Raw genomic sequence first — 13,519 nt, forward strand, 5'->3', positions numbered from 1 at the left:
GTTGTGTCTCTCTTTTCCACACTCAAACTGAAATCATATCAGACTATTTCAAGTCCAATAAGATAATCACAATTCACTTTGTACAAATTACTTAACATTACTTAAAGGAAATTGTTTCATTAGTCCACTGTTGATAGTCACAGAATATTAAGCATGTCGGTAATTAAGTTTTCAACTATATCTACAACCAGGTAGCAAGTTGGACATTTCAGAGTTTTCAAGTTCCCGACTAGCATGTGAACGCGCCATAAATATTTTTGGTATGACCCTCTGGTTCTGTTGAGGCAGCTGCAGTCTTCAGTATCAACACTAGTTTGCGATGTTTAGTGATAGACACTACATGCACAACCCACATGGTGGCAGCAGAAGCTCGTAAGCTTGTTACCAGGAGGTACATGATGTAATGTTCACCCATAACAGACAGCCTTGACCCAGCTGTTTTGTTGTGCTAGACTGGTACTGAAAGACTACCCTCTGGATGCTTTCAACTGTGACTACTATACAGCTATGGTAGCCTAATACTATACAGTACCAGATTTTCAACAAAAAACAAACATCTTTCCACCATTTAGCAGACATTCTTTTCCAGAGCAATTTACAGAAGCAATTAGGATTAAGTATCTTGCTCAAGGGCATGTTGACAGATTTTTCTGTCCTAGTTGGCTCTGGGATTCTGGCCCAACGCTAGACTACCTGCCGTCAAAGCAGCTATGGTAGCCTACTTGTGTTGAGAAATGATTAGAGTGCATCCTTTTCATTTGGACAGTGTCTTTATTGTACACACATACTTAGACAGATTCCGTTCTACATTGGTCAGACTACTAGTCATTTTAGCTAGCATTCCACTACTTGCCACACATGTCATTTACCAAAAGAGTATGCCCCTCTTTGGCAAATTACACAGAGTACAAGAAGTGGAATGAAATAGCTGAAAAGAGACAGCAACCAGGCTAATTCTACATGAACATGAGAGCAGTTGGACTCGTGCATGAGTCTGATTCATATTGATGAAAGATTTAGTGTGAGTCTCCATGGTAACCGTCACCTCCACAGCCCACACAAACACTATCTGGAGTCATGATTGTATGGGCTGTGAAAACAATTCTTCCCCCAAAACATCTGCAGATAATTCTCCTCTATTGAAGCAGCTAAACTGACAACCCTGTCCAGACCCCTCTCCCTCTGTCTCACTGCATACTTGTCTGTTTGTATCTACAGATACATCTATATCAGTCCACCTTCTGTCTGTCGGTGGGAGAATCAAGAAATATTTTTGTAAAGTCCTCAACATTACCCATGTCCTAGCACTGGTTCCAATAGCAACGGTGGGCCTGGGCTACAGTAGGGCCTCCTGGGTCATGGCCTGAAACATTTAAACTGAAACAAAAGTGAAAAAGTGCTGAATTGAACATGTGGTTGCAGGCAATGTTGCTCAGGTGAGAGCTTGGGGTTGTGTTAAGAATGTAAAAGTCTACAATCAAGCAACGTACATTCAATGTATTTACAGTTATAACACAGACTCACAACACAAAAACACCCTACATTCAAATTTTACATTAAAACCCATCTCTGAGAGTAAAAAAAACAGGAAAAAGAGACACTCATCCTTTTAATATGAAAAGAGCAGTAAGACAGTTATCCACAATCATCCCCTCACTGATTCATTGTCGGTCAGTTGTCCTGAAGTTCTAAAGCAGACATTGGCCCACGACCTCACACCACTCATCTGCTTTTCATCTAATCAGCACAGGCCTGCTGGCTTCGGACACAGCTAATTGGATGAGCCATGAGGGAAGGCTAGGCCATCGGCACCAGGGTGGAAGATAATAGGATAACCACACCAGCTCTGCTCACGCCTCCTCGCATGTTCAGCCTAGCAGTCACAGAGCTTAAAGCTTTGTACATCTGTACACCCACACACACACACCCATGCATGCATACAAACACACATACTCACACACAGCTCTCAGAATGATCTGTCTGTCAGTACACACACACATATGGCTCCCAAACAGTGAGAATGCTGGTGTCCGTTAGCCCCAAGCCACCATATAGACTAACTCCTGACCACTAGCTGACCAGGACAGCCCCGAAAAAGCTGCTCCTCTCATCCATGTCGATGGCGGAGGCGTTGCTAACGGTGACGAGGAGGCGGTCCCCGGTGGCCAATGGGAACAGCCCTCCCTGGTGGGCGGAGTGCAGAGAGAACTGGGAGTCCCGGGACCAGCAGGAGGTACGGCTGGTCTTCATCAGCAGGATGGGTACCGGATAGGAAGACACCTGGAAGAGGGGGCATACACCACCACCACTATACAGTAAGATATAACTGTTGAAACTGGAAAAACGTATAGAACAAGTTCAGATGGCACCTTCATTTCAAACCATTTTCTTGTTTCATGTCTACAAGCCCCCTGAACATGACCCTGGCCCTGTGAACTCACTTTCTTATAAACATACTGCAACATGGGCCTCCCCCTCTGCTCCCTCTCCTCTTCCACGTCTTCCTCCCCCTCCTCTCCCCCAGGGTGGGTGTGTCTGAAGTAGGTCTGGGCATAGATATAGTAGAGTCCTGGGCAAGGCACCACCAGCTCCCCATCAATCAATCGAACGTCCTGAAGGAATGCCAGCCCTTTATGCCCCTCCCACCACGAGATCTTCTGCCCCTGCACACGCCGCCCGGGAGAACCTGTGGCCAGACAGGAAGGAGACAGGCGTTAGTAGGCAGGGTCAAGGGTCAGGACTTAGACAGGGCTGGGTCTTAAGACAGAATAGAATCAGTTAAGAATAATATAGAACAGCTGTAGTGAAGTAATATTTGATATATAAATATATATGCATACCTCACATGTGACCCATAATAAGGCTATGCAATTAATATGATCAAAGTATTAAAATATTTATCTGACTCCATAATGATGATTTAGCAATGGGTAAACAGGACTATTGTTGAGTTACATAAATTGTTTATCAAGAAAGGTTTGAGAGTTGATATTATCAAAGGCAGATATTTCATAACTTTGTAATGAATGAATTCACATAAGGCATAAACTTAAGTTACAAGGCATTATTAATCTGGGAATGATCAGAGAGAGGGATACAAAGAATCCATGGAAAGAGAGAGAAGTCATAGCCTGAAAGGCCATGCCCCAAGAGTCCCTGGGGTGGAGAAAGAAAGCGTGAGAGTGTATCTCACCAGAGCAGATCAGGAACAAAGAGAAAGAGTCAATGAATCTGAGACTCCTTTATAAACATCTGATTGTTTGGATTCAAAAGCTGAGTTGTTAACCAATAGCATTACTGTAAAGTTAACATCTAATCAGATAGAGCTACAGGATGTTATCACAACAGAACCTCTGCTTCACAGACGTGTGTGACAGAATGGTGGTGTCAAGAGCAACACAGAGAATGCTGATTTCCTGAGAAGACAATAAACCCTCTTGCATACAGTAGACAGGGCTGGGTCTTAAGACAGAATAGAATAGGTTAAGAATTGAACAGTCTGCGGACATATGTTGCCTCAATCCCCTAAATACCTACTGTATTATGGAAAGTGTGCTGCTCTAAGATGCCATAGAGCTCACATGGGACAGATATACTGCATATATTACCAGTTACTGTAGTGATATAAACTCAGCAAAAAAAGAAACAACCCTTTTTCAGAACCCTGTCTTTCAAAGATAATTCGTAAAAATCCAAATAACTTCACAGATTTTCATTGTAAAGGGTTTAAACACTGTTTCTTTGTCAATGAACCATAAATAATTAATGAAATTGCACCTGTGTAACGGTTGTTAAGACACTAACAGCTTACAGACGGTAGGCAATTAAGGTCACAGTTATGAAAACTTAGGACACTAAAGAGGCCTTTCTACTGACTCTGAAAAGAAAAATGCCCAGGGTCCCTGCTCATCTGCGTGAACGTGCCTTAGGCATGCTGCAAGGAGGCATGAGGACTGCAGATGTGGCCAGGGAAATAAATTGCAATGTCCGTACTGTGAGACGCCTACGACAGCGCTACAGGGAGACAGGACGGACAGCTGATCGTCCTCGCAGTGACAGACCACGTGTAACAACACCTGCACAGGATCGGTACATCCGAACATCACACCTGCGGGACAGGTACAGGATGGCAACAACAACTGCCCGAGTTACACCAGGAACGCACAATCCCTCCATCAGTGCTCAGACTGTCCGCAATAGGCTGAGAGAGGCTGGACTGGCTTGTAGGCCTGTTGTAAGGCAGGTCCTCACCAGACATCATTGGCAACAACGTCGCCTATGGGCACAAACCCACCATTGCTGGACCAGACAGGACTGGCAAAAAGTGCTCTTCACTGGTTTTGTTTCACCATATGGTCGGATTCGCGTTTATCGTCGAAGGAATGAGCGTTACACCGAGGCCTGTACTCTGGAATGGGATCGATATGGAGGTGGAGGGTCCGTCATGGTCTGGGGCGGTGTGTCACAGCATCATCGGACTGAGCTTGTTGTCAATGCAGGCAATCTCAACGCTGTGCGTTACAGGGAATACTGACTGTCATTCTGACATGACCCTCCAGCATGACAATGCCAACACTGCTCGTTCTGTGCGTGATTTCCTGCAAGACAGGAATGTCAGTGTTCTGCCATGCCCAGCGAAGAGCCCGGATCTCAATCCCATTGAGCACGTCTGGGACGTGTTGGATCAGAGGGTGAGCACATTCCCCCCAGAAATGTCCGGGAACTTGCAGGTGCCTTGGTGGAAGAGTGGGGTAACATCTCACAGCAAGAACTGGCAAATCTGGTGCAGTCCATGAGGAGGAGATGCACTGCAGTAATGGTGGCCACACCAGATACTGACTGTTACTTTTGATTTTGACCCCCCTTTGTTCAGGGACACATTATTCCATTTCTGTTAGTCACGTCTGTGGAACTTGTTCAGTTTGTCTCAGTTGTTGAATTTTATGTTCATACAAATATTTACACGTTAAGTTTGCTGAAAATAAACGCAGTTGACAGTGAGAGGACGTGAGAGGACGTTTTTCTGAGTTTTTATAATCACTTTGAAGCTCTCCCCTCACTGTGGTGTACACACACACACCTGAAGAACATAGCACACACAAGTGTTAGCCACATGCCCCCAAAGTCTAACCTGCGTTCATCTAACACTCATCATCAGTCTTCAAAGGGTCATACACACACACCCACACACACACACATAGTGTCTCTATTGTAATTGAAGGGTGTATACTAAAACATGTCTCACCTCCTCCCTCCCTCGCTGCTTTGGGAGCGAAGCTGCCAGTGACGTGGGCGGCAACTTTGGGGCGAGAAGAAGCCTGGTCCTCCATTGCCAGTGAGGGCAACACCCTGGACATCTCGTCTGACAGAGAGAGACAGAACATCAGTTAGTTGTTATCAGTTAGTGTGGTCATCAGTCAGTGATAACAGCATAGAACTTGTAAAATAGACACAGGGAACAAGGTGCTGTTTTGCTCCAGTTGTATGACTTAGTTATATAGGTCAGACAGGTACTTACACTATATATACACAAAAGTATGAGGACACCCCTTAAAATTTGTGGATTCAGCTATTTCAGCCACACCCTTGCTGACAGGTGTATAAAATCGAGCACACCGCCATGCAATCTCCATAGAGAAACATTGGCAGTATAATGACCTTACTGAAGAGCTCAGTGACTTTTAACGTGCACCGTCATAGGATGCCACCTTTCCAACAAGTCAGTTCGTCAAATTTCTGCCCTGTTAAAGCTTCCCTGGTCAACTGTAAGTGCTGTTATTGTAAGTGGAAACGTCTAGGAGCAACAACAGCTCAGCTGTAAAGTGGTAGGCCACACAAGCTCACAGGACCGGAGAGTGCTGAAGCACGTAACGCATAAACATCATCTGTCCTCGGTTGCAACACTCACTACGGGTTCCAAACTGCCTCTGGAAGTAACGTCAGCACAATAATTGTTCTTTGGGAGCTTCATGAAATTTGTTTCCATGGCCGAGCAGCTGCACACAAGCCTAAGATCACCATGCGCAATGCCTAGCGTCAACTGGAGTGGTGTAAAGCTCGCCGCGTTCTCTGGAGTGATGAATCACACTTTACCATCAGGCAGTCTGAAGGACAAATCTGAGTTTGGCGGATGCCAGGAGAACGTTACCTGCCCTAATGCATAGTGCCAACTGTAAAGTTTGAGGCTGTTTTTCATGGTTCGGGGTTGACCTCTTAGTTCCAGTGAAGGGAAATCTTAACGCTACAGCATACAATGACATTCTACACGATTCTGTGCTTCCAACTTTGTGGCAACAGTTTGGGGATTCCCTGTGCATACAGAAATGGTTTGTCGAGATCGGTGTGGAAGAACTTGACTGGCCTGCACAGAGCCCTGACCTCAACCCCATCGAACACCTTTGGGATGAATTGGAATGCTGACTGCGAGCCAGGCCTAATCGCCCAACATCAGAGCCCAACCTCACTAATGCTCTTGTGGCTGAATGGAAGCAAATCTCCGCAGTAATGTTCCAACATCTTGTGGAAAGCCTTCCCAGAAGAGTGGAGGCTGTTATAGCAGCAAAGGGGGGACCAACTCCTTTATTAATCCCCATAAATTTTTAATTGAGATGTTTGACAAGCAGGTGACCACTTACTTTTGGTCATGTAGTGTATCTCACCTCTAACTGCTGAGGAGATCTCCCTCTGATATCGCTGAAACAGAGACTGGAGAGAGACAGAGAGAGACAAAGAGAGAGAGATAAGGATAAGATAGAGGCAATTTGTTTAACACATTTCAAATAAAAGCACAAAACAGTATTGCACAAACTGTGTGTGTGTGTATGGAGTCTGTGTGTCTCTGGCCAGGTGAGTACATTCCAGTGCTGATTAAACCACAGCGGATCCCATCCCAGACTGCACCATAAAGACCCCATTGTATGTCTGAAACTCTGCTGAGGGGAGTGAAGTTGCTGATATTAGGTCAGTTTTGCGTTTCCCCCCTAATGGTTAAAGGCCCAGGGCAGTCAAAATTGTGTTTTTTCCTGTGTTTTGTAGCATATTGTACAACAGCTGATGAAACTAACACTGTAAAAGTGTGAAAAATGATCAGTGTTATTACCTGATAGATCCTGGTAGAAAATACAATTTATACTGAACAAAAATATAAACACAACATGCGACAATTTCAAAGATTTTACTGAGTTACAGTTCATGTAAGAGAATCAGTCAATTTAAATAAATGCATTAGGCCCTAATCTATGGATTTCACATGACTGGGCATGGGTGCAGCCATGGGTTGGCCTGGGAGGGTATAGGCCCAACCACTGGGGAGCCAGGTCCAGCCAACCAGAATTAGTTTTTCCCCACAAAAGGGCTTTATTACATTGGAGGTAGCTTATGGTAGAGAAAGTAACAAAATTGTGAAAACAGCTCTGTTGGACATTCCTGCAGTCAGCATGCCAATTGCACACTCCCTCAAAACTTGAGACTTTAGTGTTGTGTTACAAAACTGCACATTTTAAAGTAGCCTTTTATTGTCCCCAGCACAAGGTGCACCTGTGTAATGATCATGCCGTTTAATCAGCTTCTTGATATGGCACACCTGTGAGCTGGATGGATATTCTTGGAAAAGTAGAAATGCTCACTAATAAGGATGTAAACAAATTTGTTTGGGATTTTTTTATTTGAGCTCATGAAACATGGGACCAACAATTTACATGTTGTCCAGTGTACACAGGACTTTCTAATCAGCATATTTTGCATGGGTGGAGTTTTGGCTAGCTTGGTGACATTACTAGGCGGTAAATTAGACCAATAACAAAGAGAGTTCCAAACCTCTTTGCCAATAACAGCTAGTTTTCCCCTCCCAGGCAGACCAATCCCAGGCAGTCTTAGCAAAATTCTTCCTTGAGAAATAGTTTTTGTTAAAAAGCTACTTTTGTTTCTTTTTGACCATTTTTATGAAAATCTCTGTAATAGTACATACAGTACTTACTTGTTACCCAGAAATGATTTGATATTGATATAAAAATGGTTGCATTGGACCTTTAAAATTAGGATTAAGGGAGAATAATCTGATCCTAAATCTGTGGTTAATGGTAAATTCCATAGGGAGCACCTCTGTCCTTTTTATTTTATTTAGCTAGGCAAGTCAGTTAAGAACAAATTCTTATTTACAATGACGGCCTACCCCGGCCAAACCCTAACGACGCTGGGCCAATTGTGCGCCGCCCTATGGGACTCCCAATCACGTCCGGTTGTGATACAGCCTGGAATTGAACCATGGTCTGTAGTGACACCTCTAGCACTGAGATGCAGTGCCTTAGACCGCTGCACCACTCGGGAGCCCTCCTGGAAGACCTGGGCCCCGTGCGAGGCAGATACCTACTCGATGAGGATATGTGTGTATGTGTATGTGTGTGTTACCTTCTCTATGAGGGTGTGTAGTTGCTGTGTGACCTGCCAGCAGGGGTCTCCTCTCCCCTCGGTCGGGGAGCGCACGTACCCCCCTCTGAGGTCAGACCGTGTCAGACAAGACACACTGCTCCTTGCAAATGTCTCCTTCATCTGAATAACACACACACACACATTTCATTTCAATAATACACACCTCCTACATAACACAATGTGTATTGTCGTTGGGTGTACTTGGGGAACCGGAGTTGAGAAACAAACTGTAGTTTACTTCAGGGCCTCCCTTTTACACTGTAATGAAACTAATAATGCCATGTTCAAATGGAGTGACTGTCTAAAGTCTTTATAAGTAACATTCCTCTGTATATGTATTTTAGGTTTCAGTTTCCTACTGTATACAGGTTAGGAATGATTAACATCCACAAACACTGATGACAATCACTGAGAGACAGACAGAGAGAACTGGAGAGGGACAGAGGAAAGAGAGCTGGGGGAGTGCTAGGGGGAGGGAGGGAGAGGGGGGAGTATAGGGAAGCAGAGGGAGAGTCAGCATTGTTGCTCAATCATTATGGAAATATTCCAGGTTACTAAAGTACAATCAAATCAAACTGCATTTGTCACATGCTTCATAGACAACGGGTGTAGACTAACAGTGAAATGCTTCCTTACAGGTCCATTTCCAACAATGCAGAGAGAAAGAGAAGATAAAACATGTCATAAAAATAGAGCACAGCTGCAGGAGAGGATACCACAGAAGGCCTAACAAAAAGTCAATAATTTACAGTTTCACTAGCACTTGAACAATGCACTTGAGAACGCACTAAACTTTCCCTGCAAAAATAAGGTGAAACAATAAGCAAACAATCAAGCTGGAAAATGGGCATATCAATAGTCTGAGTTTTGGTTCTTGCAGCCAGCCTTTTGCAGTTCTCTACACAGAACTTCCTTGTATCCCAGCACAGCACTACAACACACAAACACTCTTTATTTTACAGAATGCAATGAGCGTTCTCTGCAGTGCACACATAGGCAATTTTTATTACAATATTATTATTTTTCCACCTTTATTTAACCAGGTAGGCCAGTTGAAAACAAGTTCTAATTTACAACCGCGACCTGGCCAAAATGAAGCAAAGCAGTGCGACACAAAAACAACACAGAGTTACACATAAACAAACGTACAGTCAATAACACAATAAAAAACATTATTTAACATTAAACAAACAACTCAGGTAATTAACTTGCAAGGCAACACGTTTTCCTGCAAAAGCTTTATTTGAGAAAACCTACTTTCTCCAACTGAATAGGCACTGCGCAAGACAACATCGCATAAGCACAAACAGCCCGTATCAAACCTGGGTCAAATACATTTCAAATGCTTTCAACGTTGGCCTACAGACTTTGTTTGCCCGAAACAATGGGGCCAATGGAATAGTCCCAAAAGTGCAAATCCCAAGCTACATCAAGCGACCTCATATACTTCAATAGTAAGTGTCTGTATACTACCCCTCCTTCTTTCCTGGTTCTTACCGTGTTGAGGACGTTAGTGAAGTAGAGCACGGTGACGGTAACGGCCACGGTCTGCAGCAGAATGGCCGCGAGCAGCAGAACCCCGAGAAATGTGAAGCCGCTCGAGCCTCCCGCCATACCGACCACCGCCTCGCGCCCTGCTCTGCTACGCTCCGGTTTCAGAACAAAAGCGGAGGCGAGAGTAACTATAACTTCTGCCCCCCTTCCTCCCGCACAGAAAGAGAGAGGGAGAGGGAAAGAGAGGGAGGAGCAGGCAAGGCCACGATGAAGAACAAAAACATGACTTGAGTCATGGAGAAGATTTCGGTTCTGGCTAAAGCTGAACCAACACTGATACGCAGTTATTATTAGGCTTGGAAGTCAGTCTGGTATAGACTATCTGTTGTTGATCACAGAGATTTAGGCTTAACTCTATAGGCCTATACATCTGCCCTTCTATTCAACCACTGTAGGCATTGCATATAGCTACGTGGCAATAATAAATGTTTATATTATTCCATTGTTCTATTCCAAACGAAAAACAGGATTATTCTTTTCGGTTTATAAATGGATCTTGTTTCTCAGTTTCTGTATTGTAAACATCTGGCCTCAATCTGTGCTCCGTGCATGCGTGTCCCCCTGAGAGTCTCGGATTTATTCGGTTTCACTTGGTATTCTGAGTGTGGGGGGGTTCAGTCAGTTCCTTGTTCTTATTAGTTCCAGTTGAAATGTGTGTGTGTGTCCTCTCCCAGCCAGCTCTGTTTCGGGGACATGGGGAGGTCTGAGTGATAGAGTCATCATCATTATCCCTGCTGAGAGTGGCTGGACAGGAGTCACTTTATCTATGATGTTACACACACACACACCACAAGATAACTTTTTTACTCCCCAAATCCTCCCCCCTCTCCAATTTTTCAGTTCTTTCCCAACTTTGTCCTCTAAAAATACTCAACTACTAATGCTACTACTAATAATAATAATACTGTACTACTACTACTAATAATAATACAGTACTACTACTACTAATAATAATACTGTACTACTACTAATAATAATAATACAGTACTACTACTAATAATAATAATACAGTACTACTACTAATAATACAGTACTACTACTAATAATAATAATAATACAGTACTACTACTACTACTACTAATAATAATACAGTACTACTACTACTAATAATAATACTGTATTACTACTACTAATAATAATACAGTACTACTACTACTAATAATAATACAGTACTACTACTACTACTAATAATAATAATACAGTACTACTAATAATAATAATAATAATACTGTACTACTACTAATAATAATAATACAGTACTACTACTACTAATAATAATACAGTACTACTACTAATAATAATAATACAGTACTACTAATAATAATAATAATACAGTACTACTAATAATAATAATAATACTGTACTAATAATAATAATAATAATACTGTACTACTACTAATAATAATAATACTGTATTACTACTAATAATAATAATACAGTACTACTACTACTAATAATAATACAGTACTACTACTACTAATAATAATACTGTACTACTACTACTAATAATAATACAGTACTACTACTAATAATACAGTACTACTACTAATAATAATAATAATACAGTACTACTACTACTAATAATACAGTACTACTACTAATAATAATAATAATACAGTACTACTACTACTAATAATAATACTGTACTACTACTCTACTCCCCCACTCTCTATTTTCTGTTTCTTTCCCAACTCTCTCTCTAGACCTTGTTGTTGACATGACCTCCTCAGAACTCTCTCCCAGCTAAACAATTCAGTCAACCACACGGCTGTAACACACACACACAATACAGCTAAACAATGCATCCATGACCATTGCAGTAATATCTGGCACACGCACACTACAGGGGGGTGAGAGGCGGGAGACAATAGAATGGGCCAATTGGAAGATTCGGAATCAGAGAACCGACCAATGGCCAATGAGGAAATGTTGGGTTTTCCAGAGATCTGTTTTTGGCATCTTTATTTTTTCTGACGCCAGGAAAAGCCCCAACTAAAGTTGATATACTGACTGTGTGACTGTATGACTGTGTGTGTGTAACTAGCACCATTGTAGTGGGAGCTGCTAACTCAATGCCTCATTTCACTTCAGGAATCAGGCAGTCAGTCAGAACCAACCTACGACGTGGGGGGAGAGAGAGAGAGAGGGGAAGAGAGTGAGATACAATATCAGAAGCCCCTTTTCTACCTGGTGCTAACATGCGCCCTGTGTCATGATCTGGTCCACATCCTCATTGTGCCCACATTTTTAGACAGGTGTAAACAATTAAAGGACACACTGATTTGATTGTGATCAGCTCGTCCTGACCACCTCCTCAATCAAGTGTAAACATATCTGGATGGTCAAACCATTTAAAATATCATTAAAATATCATTATACCGGCCTCTAATATCATTGACAGGTAGCACCGTTGACTTATTGCATCTTAAAATAAATACATTCATATTATTTTTTTTAAGAATACCCATTGAATAATTGGCATGCACGGAAGCCCCACCTTATATATGTAAGCATTTCACTGTTAGTCCACACCTGCTGTTTACAAAGCATGTGACAAATAAGATTTGATGTGATTTCACTTTCCAGATTAGTAAGATATCTACATTAGTAAGATAAATAGGCACAATGCGTGCCTGACTACCTCCGGAGGTGGTCAAAAAAATCTGATCACAATGCATCTTTTAATCATCTACACCTGTCTGAAAATGTGGGCACAATCAGAATTTGGAAGTCATCTTTTTTAATTTTACTAGGCAATTCTTATTTACAATGACGGCCTACACCAGCCAGATCAAGACGACACTGGGCTAATTGTGCGCCGCCCCATAGGACTCCCAATCACAGCCAGTTGGGATACAGCCTGGATTTGAACCAGGGTGTCTGCAGTGACCCCTCTAGCACTGAGCTGCATTGCCTTAGACCGCTGCGCCACTCGGGAGCCCAAGGCAAAGGATGCATGTTAGAACCAGGTATAAACGGGGCTACTCTGAACTGCCCTGCCCTGAAGCACAAACTCTCACTCTCTCTACCCCTCTTCCTCCCATTCTCTCTCTCTCCCTTTCCCTACTTATTCCTCCCCTACTCCCCCCTCCATCTCTCTCCCTCATTTTCCCTGTCAGGAAGCAGTGAACAATGTAACCTTTACTCTCAGTGATAACATTCTCCTCTCACATTACCCCATCGACTCCCACACTTATTTTTTCACATCCTCTCCATTTTCATTCTGTAGGTTTTGTTTTCTTTTGAAATAATCATCCAGCAGCAAGTGATTAACAGGTTACTCCCCAGGGCACAGAGACTGACTCCCCAAACAGGGTCAGGGACACGCACAAACACACTAACATGCAGTCACTTGTGCACACACACACACTCAGATGTGTTGATCGAGCATGTACTGTACCTGTTCACCTTCTACTGTCAGCAAACGTCCACCGTCTACCGAATAGCAGCACTTTGGTCCGCAGGTAGTATAACTTTTCATTACATTTCATTACATTTCATTATAGTACAACGGTTTAATTTGTCTAATCTTAGCAAT

The 13,519-nt window shown here is 42.9% G+C and overlaps 1 protein-coding gene across 4 annotated transcripts; it reads right to left on the reverse strand.

Annotated features, from left to right (window-relative positions):
• Nucleotides 1-751: 751 nt before the first annotated feature.
• On the reverse strand, nt 752-13,519 carry LOC139583514 (tumor necrosis factor ligand superfamily member 10-like). 4 transcript variants are annotated; one of them, XM_071414683.1, is made up of 6 exons: nt 13,382-13,519; nt 8,407-8,547; nt 6,660-6,705; nt 5,246-5,362; nt 2,442-2,686; nt 752-2,280 (listed from the first exon to the last, which is right to left on the reverse strand). In XM_071414683.1, the coding sequence occupies exons 1-6, from the start codon at nt 13,460-13,462 to the stop codon at nt 2,071-2,073; spliced, it is 840 nt and encodes a 279-aa protein (XP_071270784.1). In that variant the 5' UTR covers nt 13,463-13,519; the 3' UTR covers nt 752-2,070. The 4 variants fall into 4 exon arrangements, with proteins under 4 accessions (XP_071270784.1, XP_071270783.1, XP_071270781.1 ...); XM_071414682.1 differs by having other exon boundaries at nt 6,636-6,705; XM_071414680.1 differs by lacking the exon at nt 13,382-13,519 and adding an exon at nt 9,925-10,819 and having other exon boundaries at nt 6,636-6,705.

The sequence above is a fragment of the Salvelinus alpinus genome, chromosome 8, assembly GCF_045679555.1.
Source record: "Salvelinus alpinus chromosome 8, SLU_Salpinus.1, whole genome shotgun sequence".
NCBI lineage: Eukaryota > Metazoa > Chordata > Actinopteri > Salmoniformes > Salmonidae > Salvelinus > Salvelinus alpinus.